The 13,541-nt window shown below is 48.3% G+C and overlaps 1 protein-coding gene across 3 annotated transcripts in view; it reads left to right on the top strand.

The window, feature by feature from the left end:
• The window catches only part of TNRC18 (trinucleotide repeat containing 18), a 118,871-nt gene that overhangs the window by 68,798 nt on the left and 36,532 nt on the right, over positions 1-13,541 (top strand). For 2 of the 3 annotated variants that reach the window (XM_081169315.1, XM_081169314.1), the window contains exons 9-13: positions 2,282-3,271; positions 4,778-4,950; positions 6,560-6,696; positions 7,077-7,205; positions 13,222-13,393. In XM_081169315.1, the coding sequence (XP_081025441.1) occupies positions 2,282-3,271; positions 4,778-4,950; positions 6,560-6,696; positions 7,077-7,205; positions 13,222-13,393 (1,601 nt within the window). The remainder of the gene's footprint in view (positions 1-2,281; positions 3,272-4,777; positions 4,951-6,559; positions 6,697-7,076; positions 7,206-13,221; positions 13,394-13,541) is intronic. The other variant, XM_081169316.1, reaches the window with a different exon arrangement.

The following is a 13,541-nucleotide window of genomic DNA, read 5'->3' as shown; positions in this document are numbered from 1 at the left end:
GGTTGCGGTCGCCAAAACAGAATGTCTTGTTTCCATTTTGGGGCAGGACCTTCTAAAGTCTTGTTTTTCAGTTGATGAGCTATCAGTTAAACATCTGGCTTAGTTCAGAGGACAACCTAATAATAGTAATAATAATAATAATAATAATACAGTCATACTTCAGGTTGAAGTTTCTTCAGGTTAAACGCTTTTCAGGTTGCGCTCCGCGGCGACCCGGAAGTAACGGAACGTGTTACTTCCGGGTTTCGCCGCTCGCGCATGCACAGATGGTCATAATGACGTCACGTGTGTGTGCGGAAGCAGCAAATTGCAACACGCGTACTCACAGATGTGTGTTGCGTTCGCTTCTGGGTGCAAATGGGACTCCGGAATGGATCCCGTTCGTATCCAGAGGTACCACTGTACAATGGTACCTCAGTTTACAAACTTAATCCGTTCCTAAAGTTCGTTCTTAAACCAAATCCATTCTTAAACTGAGGCACGCTTTCCCTAATGAGGCCTCTCACCACTGGTGCCCTCCACCGTTCGGCTTCCGTTCACAGACTGACGTAAAGTTCGCAAACCGGAACACTATTTCTGGTTTTGTGGAGTTCGTAAACCGAGGTACCACTGTAGTAGTGGTAGTAGTAGTAGTAGTAGTAGTAGTAGTAATAATAATAATAATAATAATAATAATAATAATAATAATAATAATAATATTTATACTCTGCTCATCTGGCTGGGTTTCCCCAGCCACTCTGCGTGGTTCCCAACAGAACACTAAAAACAGAATAAAACTTCAAACATTAAAAACTTCCCTAAACAGGGCTGCCTTCCGATGTCTTCTAAAAGTCAGGTAGTTGTTCCTTGACATCTGATGGGAGGGCGTTCCACAGGGCGGGTGCCACCACCAAGAAGGCCCTCTGCCTGGTTCCCTGTATCTTTGCTTCTCACAGGGAGGGAACCGCCAGAAGGCCCTCGGAGCTGGACCTCAGAGTCCGGGCTGAAGGATGGAGGTAGAGACGCTCCTTCAGGTATACTCAGGTATACCTCAGGTATAACCTTGAGCTAGGTTAAGAGCTTTGAGAACTTAAAGAAGAACAGTCACATGATCCAGGGACATTCTACATCTATATTGGCCTCTTCTGACCTCCTTTTCATAATGGTGACACAGACCATTCATAAGGTAGGGATATTTGTCACAACTGTGAGCAGGGCAGTGGGGGAAGGGAAGATAAAGGACAACAATTCACTATAACATTGTCAATCGGCAGGGAGTGTCAGGGTCTAGGGTCTGCCACACTAAACAATTGAGTTCTTACAATTCTGCCAATCAAAGCAGCCCAGGGGGCAGGTGTGGGGCAAGGTGATCTCAATGCATGCCTTAACTAAAAACAATATGGGTGCTTCCTGAGGAAGTATTTGCTTTCTCCCCCCCCCCATCTAATCGATTGATGAATAACATTTAAAACCGCTAAGACATACAGACCTCTGCCAAACCCTGCTCACTCTTCTCACACACATTCAAGCCTGTCTCTGCAAACAGAAGTGTTAGAAAATTGCCAGCCTTTTTAAAAAATGGTCCTGAATCCTGGCTTCTTGTTGGGCGCGATTAAGGAAAGCCTTCCAGGTCTGCTTTAGAGTTAAATGAGATTCAGGTGAGGGTCATATGCCTTGTCAATCCCAGCAGGTATATAGCAGCAAGACCCAGGCCGATGTTCCCTGTTTAGGGAAGCTTTTAATGTTTGATGCATTACTGTATTTTAATATTGTGTTGGAAGCCACCCAGAGTGGCTGGGGAAACCCAGCCAGACGGGTGCGGTATAAATAATAATAAATTATTATTATTATTATTATTATTATTATTATTATTATTATTATTGCAATTCTTCTCCCTTGGGAAGAAAGGGACTCCTTCTTCCCTTTCTTGCAGTAATTTTATTCAATTTCAGAAAAAGATTGTACAATATTTTGCAAAACACAAGAGTTCTCGCACAGGATCTGATGACAATGTGCATAGCCCCTGCACAGTTACAGATCTCTGTTGAACAAATGCAGGCATAAAATAAAACCGAAGTCAATAAATTACAGGTGCATGAGTATCTGGAACTATTCATGACGGTTAAACAAGACGTGGACCCTCTTTTCTGCCAGGGGAAAGTCATTAACGGTTGGGTGGCCATGTGTCATGGGTGCTTTAGCTGAGATATGTCAGCCATATTTGTTTGTAGGGCGAGGGGTCCTTGGGCGGCCTCCTTGCTTTCTGGCCATGATCCCAGCTTCTCTCTCCCTCCCCCTGCAGAGATTCCTTCGGGATACCCATTCCAGGCCCTCCCGGCTTCTTTCAGAAGACACTACCCATACCTCCTCCAGCCAACGGCCGCCTCGGACGCAGATGGCTTGGCGCCCGACGTCCCGCTGCCCGCTGGGGACCCCGAGGGCCTGGCCCTTTCCCCGGAGGTCAAGCCCACCCACCTCTCCCCGTCCAAAATCGTGAAGCCCATGCGGGCAGACGAAGAGGAGGAGGAGGAGGAGGAGGAGGAAGAAGAAGACGAGGAGGAACCTCTGGAAGAACGAGTGAAGACGGAGCTGGAGCTGGACGCAAACCATGACGGGGACATCTGCAAGCAGGACGTGGGAGCCCTGGACCTGGCGGCCTCCGTAGCTCGCCCGCTCCAGGACGTGGGTGGCCGAGGGCTCCTCATGTGCCACGGCAAGGCCTTGAGCAGCTTGAGGCATGAAGAAGAAGAGGAGGAAGAGGAAGAGGAGGAAGAAGAAGCTCTTCAGGACTGCCAGCCTGTGTACGAAGCGATGGCCTGCCCTGCAGATCTGGAGAGCCAAGCGGAGGCTGCAGATGCCAACACTTGCCCCGTCCACGTCGACTACGAAGGCGCGTTGTTGCACCGGCCGGCCGAGCAGGCGGAGGAGCCGTCACTGTCCCTGGAGCTGCCTCACATCTGCTCTCCGCAGGGGAGGGAATTCCCCGTCCTCGTTCCGGAAGAGGAGCCGCTCCCGGAGAGGCCCTGCTGCGGGAGCGAGCCGGTCTCCTGCCTCGTCCCAGCCCTGGATATCAAGCCGGAAGACCCCCTGGCCGGGATGAACGCCCTGGTGGCCGCGGCTGAGTTGCCCCAGGCGTGCCCGCTGCTGGTGGGTGACAGCGTTGCCCAAGAGGCGGTGGTGAACCTGGAGGTGTCCTCTAGCCTGTCGCCGGAACACACTTTCCTGCAAGGGATCACGCTGCTGAGCGAAATCGCTGAGCTGGAGCTGGAGAAGAGGAGGCAGGAGGCAGAAGGTGGGTTTTGGGGGGCAGAGGGCTGCGTTCCTTGTGCTGGGGAGAGAGAGAGACACAAATGCACAGAGGGCAAGGCACTTGCTGAACATTGCAGGACCTCAGCCTTGGACTGCATGGGCTTGGACTGCAAAAGTCCAACTGCTGCCTCCTAGAGCTGAAAGAGTTTCTGATGCTGCCTCTTTGCAGAGTCAGATCACTGGTCCATTTAGACAGGATTGCCTCCTCTGACTTAGCAGACTCCAGAATCACAGGCAAGGGTCTTGCTCATTCCCAGCCGCCCAAGATGCTTTTTAACTGGGTTGAACTGGGGAGTGGGGGCTGCATCATGCAAAACACCTTTTTTGCCTCTGAGGCATGGCTCCTCTTGAAGGCAAGGCGCGTTTGGGGGTCCTGCTCAGGAACAAGGCCTGGGTCAGTGCAAGGAACTGGAGAGGCTATGCTCAAAGACACATGCGCTCTACAGCCTTACGAGGGAGTCGGGTATGTTTAGCCTGGACAACTGCGAGCTGACATGAGAGCCACCTTCAGATATCTGGAGGACTGCTGTGTGGAGCAAGCTAGTTTTCTGCTGCTCCAGAAACCAATGTACTCAATTTATAAGGAAGGACTAAACATTAGGAATAACTTCCTGACACAGAGAGTCATTTGACAGCAGAACTGACTCCCAAGAGAGGTGGTATCTTTCCTTGGAGGTTTTTAAGCAAAGCTTGGAAGGCCATCTGTCAGGGATTCCTTAACTAAGATTTCAGGGGTTTTTATGATTGCTCTCCTTGGGCCCCCTCTTGACTGTTGGTTCATTGTGTGCCATAATTTCCTCTTACTGCTGAACTAGGTCAGTTACGGCTTTCTCAAACTATTGTTTTCTCGGAATGGCCAGGGACCCATCTAGACCAACACCTGTTCTCACAGGGGGCTAGGAGATGCCCACAAGCAACCCTTGAGCTCAACAGCTCTCTCTCCCCGCCTGTAGTTCCCAGTCCCTGGTGTTTCGGAGGCACGCTGTCTCCAGCAGTGGAGGTAGACCATAGCCATTGCATTTGGTAGCCATTGGTGCCCTTGTGCATTGTGGTTCCTATGAACCTCTTCTAAACCTGTGCAGGTCAGTGGCCACCCCTACGCCTTTGTACGGAAGCTGTGGAATCCACTGCCATAGTTGAAGACGCCCACCATTTAGCTCTACTGAATGAACCTGGGTTCTAGAGCTATGAGAAGGGGATAGGAAGTTTTCCCTGTGGTTCACTCCCCCCCCCCCCAATCCATGCATTTGTGCTTTGAAGCCGGTTTCCAGTTCTTGGTTTGTTGCCAAACTGTGTCCCAAACCCGGGAGAGTCGGGAGAGGGAATCGGAGCAAAGGCTGGGGACACACAGCCAAGTCATGATCTGGCTGTTTCATCCGAACCAGGCCATTGTGTGTTACGTGTGTGTGGCTTAGGGCTGCCCCTCTCTCTCTGTGAACCTGAGACTTCTCCATCCTTCTAACCGAAGCCCAAACTGCCTCCCAAGCAGGTCTGGAGAGCTTTGCCGCCCGCCCGACCCTGGAGAGCCTACTAGCTGCCAGCACTCAGATGCTCATGGAAGTCCTCTCGAACCCCTTCATGGACAGCTTGAAAAACATCCGCCTGCCCCGGGAACTGGATCCCAACAAAAAGTACAGCTGGATGCAGAAGAAAGACGAACCGGTGAGGAATTCTTTGCAGCTGACTTGGCTCTGAAAGGTGGCGGTGGGGGAGGCATCGGGTGGCGGCAGTAATAATAATAATAATAATAATAATAATAATAATAATAATAATAATAATAATTTATTTATTTATTTATACCCCACCCATCTGGCTGGGTTTCCCCAGCCACTCTGGGCGGCTTCCAACAGAATATTAAAATACAATAACCTATTAAACATTAAAAGCTTCCCTAAAGAGGGCTGCCTTCAGATGTCTTCTAAAAGTCTGGTAGTTGTTGTTCTCTTTGACATCTGATGGGATGGTGTTCCACAGGGCAGGAGCCACTACCGATAAGGCCCTTTGCCTGGTTCCCTGTAACTTGGCTTCTCGCAGTGAGGGAACCGCCAGAAGGCCCTTGGCGCTGGACCTCAGTGTCTGGGCTGAACGATGGGGGTGGAGACGCTCCTTCAGATATACTGGGCTGAGGCTGTCTAGGGCTTTAAAGGTCAGCACCAACACTTTGAATTGTGCTTGGAAACATACTGGGAGCCGGTGTAGGTCTTTCAGGACCGGTGTTATATGGTCTCAAGGAGCTCTGTGGGTGAGTGGGAGAACTCACTGAGTGACAAGATGCAGCTGAAGCAAGAGAACCTTCTGAATTATTTTGTTGTTGTTTTTGTTGTTGTTTAAATTTATATACCGCTGTCACCCAGAGATATCAAAGCAGTTTACAACATGAAAACAACATGCATAGCAACAGTAACAGAAATACTTCCCCTCTCCCCCAGTAATTAGCCAAAGTCCTGGGAAAAGACGAGTGTTTTCACTTGGCACCTACAGATGTGTAATGAGGGTGCCAGGTGAGCCTCCTTGGGGAGAGAATTCCTCAAATGTGGAGCCACTGCAGAAAAGGCCCCGTTCTCCTGTTGCCACCCTCCAGACCTCTCGTGGAGGAGGCATGAAGAAGGACCTCAGAGGATGACCACAGTCTCTTAGGCCTGTGAGCACTTTAAAAGTTAACACAAGCACATGATGTGGACTCTAGAAGCAAACTGGCAACTTGAAGTCACTCGCGCAGACTCAGTGTGTCATATGCTCTGAGCATCCTGCCCATTGCGGCCGTTGAGCTTCAAAGTGAACCACATCCTCAGGGCCTGCAAGACGGAGCTGTTCTGCCAGGCCTTAGGGCAGGATGCAGTTTGACTTACTTTCTTTTGTATAAAACAAGCCCAAAGGAGGTCCCCAACCCGCTCACAGGTCATTGTGTGATCAGTGGAAACAGTTGGTCCTGGCAAGTATTAACCACTCTCAATTCCAAACTGATAATTGCCACCTGCCCAGATTTTAATTTGCCTGATTTAATTTTAAGATGTATTTTAATTAATTGATGTCCATTTTTATGCATATCGTGTTATTTTTATGATGTTAACTGGCTTCGGCCAGGGAGGGCAGGATACAAATAAAAATGAATTATTATTATTATTATTATTATTATTATTATTATTATTATTATTATTTTATTTTGAGTTGCAGATGCCCTCTCATCATTACCCTCACTATCCTCTCTTCTTCTTCTTCTTTTCCTTCCCCGCCTCCGTTCCTGCCGCATCCCCAACTCTTCTCCTCTCAGATGCACTCCATCAAGTCGGCCATCGAGAACATGGATCCCATGGAGCTGGACTTCAGGATGAGGCTGGCCGAGCTGCAGAGGAGGTACAAGGAGAAGCAGCGTGAGCTGGTGAAACTGCAGCGGCGGAGAGACTCAGAGTAAGTTGCCGTGGAGGAGCCCCCCTACGGCCTTCCACGGCTGCCTGGTTGGCGCCGCTGTCCCTAGACTCTCCTCCTTGGCTTTCCTCATTCTCCTCTTGGTGGCATCTGTTATTGGTGTGCTTTGAACTGAGCTTTGCAAAAACGTCGAGAGCAGGATGTGAATGTGGCCTTGAGTGCTCTCCACGTTTTGGATTTGCGGTGGCCTTCCTGGAGGCGTCAGATCTGAGCGTAGGGCAGTTTTAGATGTTTGGTGATGGATCTAGCTGGCTTTTGGCGGTCTCCTTCCCGTTTCTTCCTCTCTTTCTTTTGACGGCTTATTTTATTTTTGATGCCTGTGTCGCTTTTGGTTAACAGCCCAGCCTGTGGTTTCTTTTAAGGGAAAAGCATGACGAGAAAAGTAGAAGCTTGTCCAGACGAGGCCCAGGAAGGCCCAGGAAGAGGAAGCATGGACCGAGCGCAGTGCCGCCCCCTATGGAGAGAGGGAAGAGGGACAGCAGGAGCGGAAAGTAAGGCTGGACTGCGGGGAAAGCCGTGGGCAGCAGGGTCTCTTCGGCTCTCTCTCTCTCTCTTGCGTGCACACACACGCTCTCTTCCAGCGCAGGGCTGAGTCGGCAGGTGCATGCATCTCGGAGAAGGGTTGCCGCGCAAGGCGCCCATGGCTTGTGGCCACAGAGTGCGGCAGAAAGGGGTGGGCTGCTGCCACACATGGAGGGAACGCTGGATGAGCAAAGCAGGGTGGGAAGAGAGGTTGTTTTGGTAGCTGAACGGCAGACCAGCACACAAGACGAGTCCGCTTGCTTATTTGTGGGGCCCTGATCCTGGCAATGGCCTCTGCGCACTGTCGCCATTGTAGATCTGTGTAGAAGATACCTGGGTCTTCCTGGGTCCTGTCCAGGGCACCGATTCTTCTTTTGCTTCCGTCTTTGCTCCCTAATGGAGGATTTTTTTAAAAATTGCTTCGCCTCTGCTCAGGAGTCTGGGACATATTAGAAGTGCAGCGGCTTTAAGGAATCCTGCTTGGACATGGTGAACTTGTTCTTACTTTCCTTGAGTCTTTTGCCAAGACGGAGCCTTAATGGTTCTGCCAAGGGCTTAACAGGCAATGTGGGTGTGCAGCTCCTGCTCTCTCCCTCGGTCTCTCTCTCCTCCTCTTCCTCTCTCGCTGTTTGTCCAGTGTGTCTTCGCAAATCTCCGTCTCTTCGTAACCCTGTTCGTCTGCTTAGCTGGTTTGGGAAACATGGGGAAATTGCTGCTATCTGGGGCTTGTGTAAGTGTGTTTGATGTGTACAGTGGTCCCTCGGTTCTCAAACTTAATCCGTCCCGGAAGTCCGTTCCAAAACCAAAGCGTTCCAAAACCAAGGTGTGCTTTCCCATAGAAAGGAATGCAAAATGTGTTAATCCGTTCAAGACTTTTCAAAGCAACCCTGAAAACTGAAGTTTAACATGAATTTTACTATCTAACGAGGCCACTGATCCATCAAACGAAAGCAATCAACAATGTACTGCAGTCACACAATCTATCAATCATCAGTAGCTGAACTGCGTTCCACACAGTCACAAAAGCAGAAGGAGCCACAAAAACAAAAATGCAAAATAAATAGCAAAAACAGACAGATCTCAGCGTAACACTGAAATCTAAAGTGTTCGGCTTCCGGAAAAAGTTTGCAAACTGGAACACATGCTTCCGCATTTGCAGTGTTCAGGTTTCAAGTTGTTCAAGTACCAAGGTGTTTGAGAACCAAGGTACTGTTGTATATCTCTGTGTGGACAAACATGATGGGAATCTTAAAAGAAGCCATATTCTGCATCGAGAGGGTCTGGAATTATCCATTTCCTTAAAGGCAGAATACCGAATTTGGCCACCCAGATCCATGTGTGTTGCTGCACAGATCCTTTACTTCCTCCTCCGCTATTCCATACCGCTTAGTTCAAGACTATTGATTCATTCATTTATTTGGAGTGTTTACACCTGGCCTCAAGGCAGCATGCAATATATTTTAAATTCGTTAAAAATAATTAAGAGCTGCTAGGGGAAGGGGAATGTCTGCAGTACGGCCGCATCTGATGTGCACTTAAGTTGCGAGATTTCAAATCTACGGGCTCGAAGGCTGGCTGGAAGCCCTCAAGCTCAGTGTGGGGACAGGACCAAGCCTGCCGCTCTCCTCCCTCTGGGCCTGGGATGCTCCTGCAAGATCTTGCGGGAACGTAGGCGGCCTCTCAAAATCTAGCAACGGCATCAAATGCTTGCACAGGGTTTCGGTTCCAAGTGTGTGAGTATGCACTATTTCATACCTTGGTTTTGGAACAGCTTAGTTCCCAAACATTTTGGCTCCTGAACTCCACAAACCTGGAAGTGACGATTCCAGTTTGCAAACTGTTTTTGGAAGCTGAACGTCCGGCAGGGCTTCCGCAGCTTCCGGTTGGCTGCAGGAGCGTCCTGCAGCCAATCAGAAGCCACGCTTTGGTTTCCAAACGTTTTGGATGTCGAACGGACTCCTGGAATGGATTCCGTTTGACTTCCAAGGTACGACTTTGGAGGTCTTTAAGCAGAGGCTTGACAACCATATGTCAGGAGTGCTCTGATGGTGTTTCCTGCTTGGCAGGGGGTTGCACTCGATGGCCCTTGTGGTCTCTTCCAACTCTATGATTCTATGATTCTATGACTGTATTTGCAGGAGTCTTGGAACTGAAAACACACACACACCCCGTAAGATGCAATTGCACGATATGCAGAGGGCCTGCAACTTATGCTCATCTGTGCTTAACATGATTGCAGCTTTGTGAGGATGGTGGTAAAACTAAATAATTGGAGAATGGGGGGACATGCACCACGGAAAAAAAGCTTTTTAAGAGGCTGATAAAACCTTTTATTTCCAGCAAAGAGGTGCGGGGGCTCTGGGGCCCTGTTTAGGGAAGTTTTAATGTGTGACATTTTAATGTATTTTTAATCTTTGCTGGAAGCCGCCCAGAGTGACTGGGGAAACGCAGCCAGATAGGTGGGGTACAAATAATACATTATTATTATTATTATTATTATTATTATTATTATTATTATTCAAACATCCCAGAGCCCAGTAAGTGATATGGAGGGCAAAACCTGCTCTGGACAGGTAGGAATGTCTGTGTGTGTTTCTGGGGGCTTTTATACAATTTTGTCTTTGTGCGTGGACCTCGGAGCCGGAACTCCGCCCCCCAATACATGGTGGGTGGACACACCGTGTGCTTTTTTGTGTATATGTGGAGCCTTAGAACTGAACCCATATCTTGTAAGATAGGGTTGTACGTTATATAAATTACTCCTTAGTTTGCAGATGTCCCCAGTGCTGCCTTGCAGCTGAATCTGGCTTGGAAAGCTGCCCCACCCCCAAAGAAAAGAAACTGCTGGTGGGCCTCAGGATAGCTTCTGTCTCTCAGGCTGGAGTAAAACATAGCAGGGAGTAAAGGGGTTTCAAGACTCCCCAGACATAACTCCACATAACTCCATCCTGATTTCAGACATCGTGACATCGCGATATACATCACGATGTTTAGCTGGTGATAATAATAAATAACTAATAATAAATTTTTATTTATACCCCACCCTTCCTGGTTCAGAAAACTGGGCTCAGGGCAGCTAACAACAAATTTAAAACACTTAATTGATGCAACAAAAAACAGCATAAAATACAGTATAAAATATAACAATAAATTCAGAATTTGAAAATCAATTTAGGGGGGAAATCCATCCAATAAACATTAGATGACCACCAGGGCTAGCTGGCTAAATTAGTCCCACTTGGGCCAGCGAGGAGACCAGGGGAGAACCAGCTGTGGGATCCCAGAGCGGGTAATAAAATGGGGAGGGGGAGGAAAGGAAGGGGAATAAAAGACCAGCCTAGTTCAAATTGAAAGCCAGGCGGAATAGCTCTGTCTTACAGGCCCTGCGGAAGGAGGTTAAATCCTGTAGGGCCCTGGTCTCATGGGACAGAACATTCCACCAGGTCGGAGCCATCACTGAGAAGGCCCTGGCCCTGGCGGAGGATAATATCACAGTGTTGAAAACCAGATATTGCCCAGCTCTACCCATGTGGCCTCAGATCTCCAAGCTGCCACTCTGCCACTAAATTCCTGGGCCACGGCAGGTCTCGTATGAACATAATCCTGGCCCAGAAATATATATAGTTTGTAGCCATTCTGTGCAGATGCATCAATGGGTACCAAATGCTGAATTAAAACATCCTGAGAATTTATGTACAGAGAGAGAGAGAGAGAGAGAGAGAGAGAGAGAGAGAGAGAGAGAGAGAGAGAGAGTCTGTAGATTTTCAAAGTCTGGAGGTGTGTAAATGCCTGGTGGAATCTTGAAAGTCAGAGCAGGGGTTGTTTGTTCATTTGCAATATTTCTAGACTGCCTTTCAACATCTCGTTGCCTTCCCAGTTTCAGTATATGGGGGGGTGGAGAGCAGAATCCCCCTTGCCCCTCCCCTGTGACTAGCAAAAGCCAAATAAACAGAGAATCAGCTGTTCTTGATGGTGCAAGATTATGATTGTTTCACCAGAGAACTTTTAATTGCCGTTTCAAAGCGCCAAGGACATACTGTCCTGGGAGTGGCTGAACTTAATTACGGATAAGGTCCCTGCAGAATGTCTTGCTGCTCCCTGCTAGCTCAGAACAGAGTTCTGCTGTGCTAAATTTAAGCAGTTGGATTGGAATAACATTTGCAAGAATGTGATTTATTTATTTTCTGCAGAATTTCTTCTGCCTGAGGCACAATTTATTGAATTAGGCTTACCTCTCCTTGGGATTTTTGCTCCCAGGGTGCCCTAAACCAACGCCTCTGGCAGCGCCCCCTGTTCCTTTGCTGCAACAGCTGCCAGCCAGCTCTCTATTGACAAAATAATTGGGGATTCAGGTACGTAGCTATGTTGGTCTGACGCAGTTGAAATATATATAAAAATTGTCCAGTAGCACCTTAGATAAAGGTAAAGGTACCCCTGACTGTTAGGTCCAGTCGTAGACGACTCTGGGGTTGCGTGCTCATCTTGCTAGATTGGCCGAGGGAACCGCCGTTGTCCGCAGACAGCTTCCGGGTCATGTGGCCAGCATGACTAAGCCGCTTCTGGCGAACCAGAGCAGCGCACGGAAACGCCACTTACCTTCCCGCTGGAGTGGTACCTATTTATCTACTAGCACTTGACATGCTTTCGAACTGCTAGGTTGGCAGGAGCAGGGACTGAGCAACAGGAGCTCACCCCATCGCGGGGATTCGAACTGCTGACCTTCTGATCGGCAAGCCCTAGGCTCTGAAGAAGTGTGCCCAAGAGTGGCTGGAAAAAGAAAGAGGCAAAGGATGAAATAAAAATTGCACGCAAGGGCGCCGTTCTGTGTAACAACCACAAAAAGTGCTACGGGCTTTTCTCCACTGGGGATTTCTAAGTAGAGGGGGCACCCCCATCTGTCAGAGATGCTATAGTTGAGGTTCCTGAATTGCAGGGGGTTTGGACTCAATGACCCTTCAGGGATACCCCACAACTCTTTATTTACAGTGGTAACTTGATTCTCAAACTTAATCCGTTCCAGAAGTCTGTTCCAAAACCAAAGCGTTCCAAAACCAAGGTGTGTTTTCCCATAGAAGGGAATGCACAACGGATCAATCCATTCCAGACTTTTAAAAACAACCCCTAAAACAGCAATTTAACATGAATAAAATAAAATGAAAGCAACAATCAATGTACTGTACTGTAAAATAAATAAGGCAACATTGTAGATGATAAAAATTAAAATTACTTTTTTTTATTACCTGCACTGATGATAGTCGTTGTTTGGATGGGGGGCTTTTATCCATTTCCACAGTCACACAATCCATCAATCTGTAGCTGCGCTTGGTTCCACACAGTCACAAAAACAAACTAACCGAAAAAGCCTTAAAAACGCAAAATAAATAGCAAAAACAAAAGTGCCAAACTTAATCTGTTCCGGAAGTCAGTTTATCTTCCGAAATGTTCAAAAACCAAGGCGCAGCTTCTGATTGGTGCAGGCACCCTGGAAACAATAGCCGACAGCCGCATTGGATGTTTGACTTCCAAAAAACTATCGAAAACTGGGACACTTCTGGGTTTTTGGCGTTTGAGAACCAAGGTACCACTTTATATGATTCTACGGCTGTAACAAGACTATATTGACAAGGAGATGATCTTTGCGATCAAGTAAGACAAAATCCCGTTGCAATTGCAAAGTGTGGATTTCAGCAAGGGTCCAACTCAACTATTCTATGCCTCTAGCCTTTACCTTCCTTTTGCCCTCAACTTTGCAGAAACACAGAGCGATGTCTCCACGACTTCCCATCCCGCCGGAGGTACCGAATGTCGTAAATAACCGCCGCGCCTTTGTTTTTAGGAACTCTCTAGCCACAGCCCTCCCGTCACTCTTACTGGTTGCCACCAAAGTGCCAGATCCCAAGGGGAATCTACAGTTTGTCTCCCGTGACCCTGCGAGGGAAGGTAAAGGGAGATCCGGTCACCAACTATTTTCTATCTGGCTTCTAGGCTGAGCAAATCCTTGCTGCTCTCCGAAGACTCTGAGGCTGGCGAAGGAACCAGGAAAAGGCACAGGGGCCTCATCCTTGAAGAGGACGATGCGGAGAGCAGGAGCGGGAAGCTGAGAGGACGGAATCGCAGCTGGGATGAGCAGGACGTGCTGGCAAACTTCTCCAACGAGGTTGGTAGTTAATAATTTTTATTATTATTTAAACCCCGTCTATCCGTCTTGGTGGCCTCAGTCACTCTGGGTGGCTTCCAGCACATACAACAACAAAAAGTTTAACAATTAAGATTTCCCTATTCAGGGCTGCCTTCAGATATCTTCT

Source organism: Podarcis bocagei (assembly GCF_964188305.1).
Source record: "Podarcis bocagei genome assembly, chromosome: 14".
NCBI lineage: Eukaryota > Metazoa > Chordata > Lepidosauria > Squamata > Lacertidae > Podarcis > Podarcis bocagei.
The sequence above is the reverse complement of the archived record's forward strand: the minus strand, read 5'-3'. Positions and strand labels throughout refer to the sequence as shown.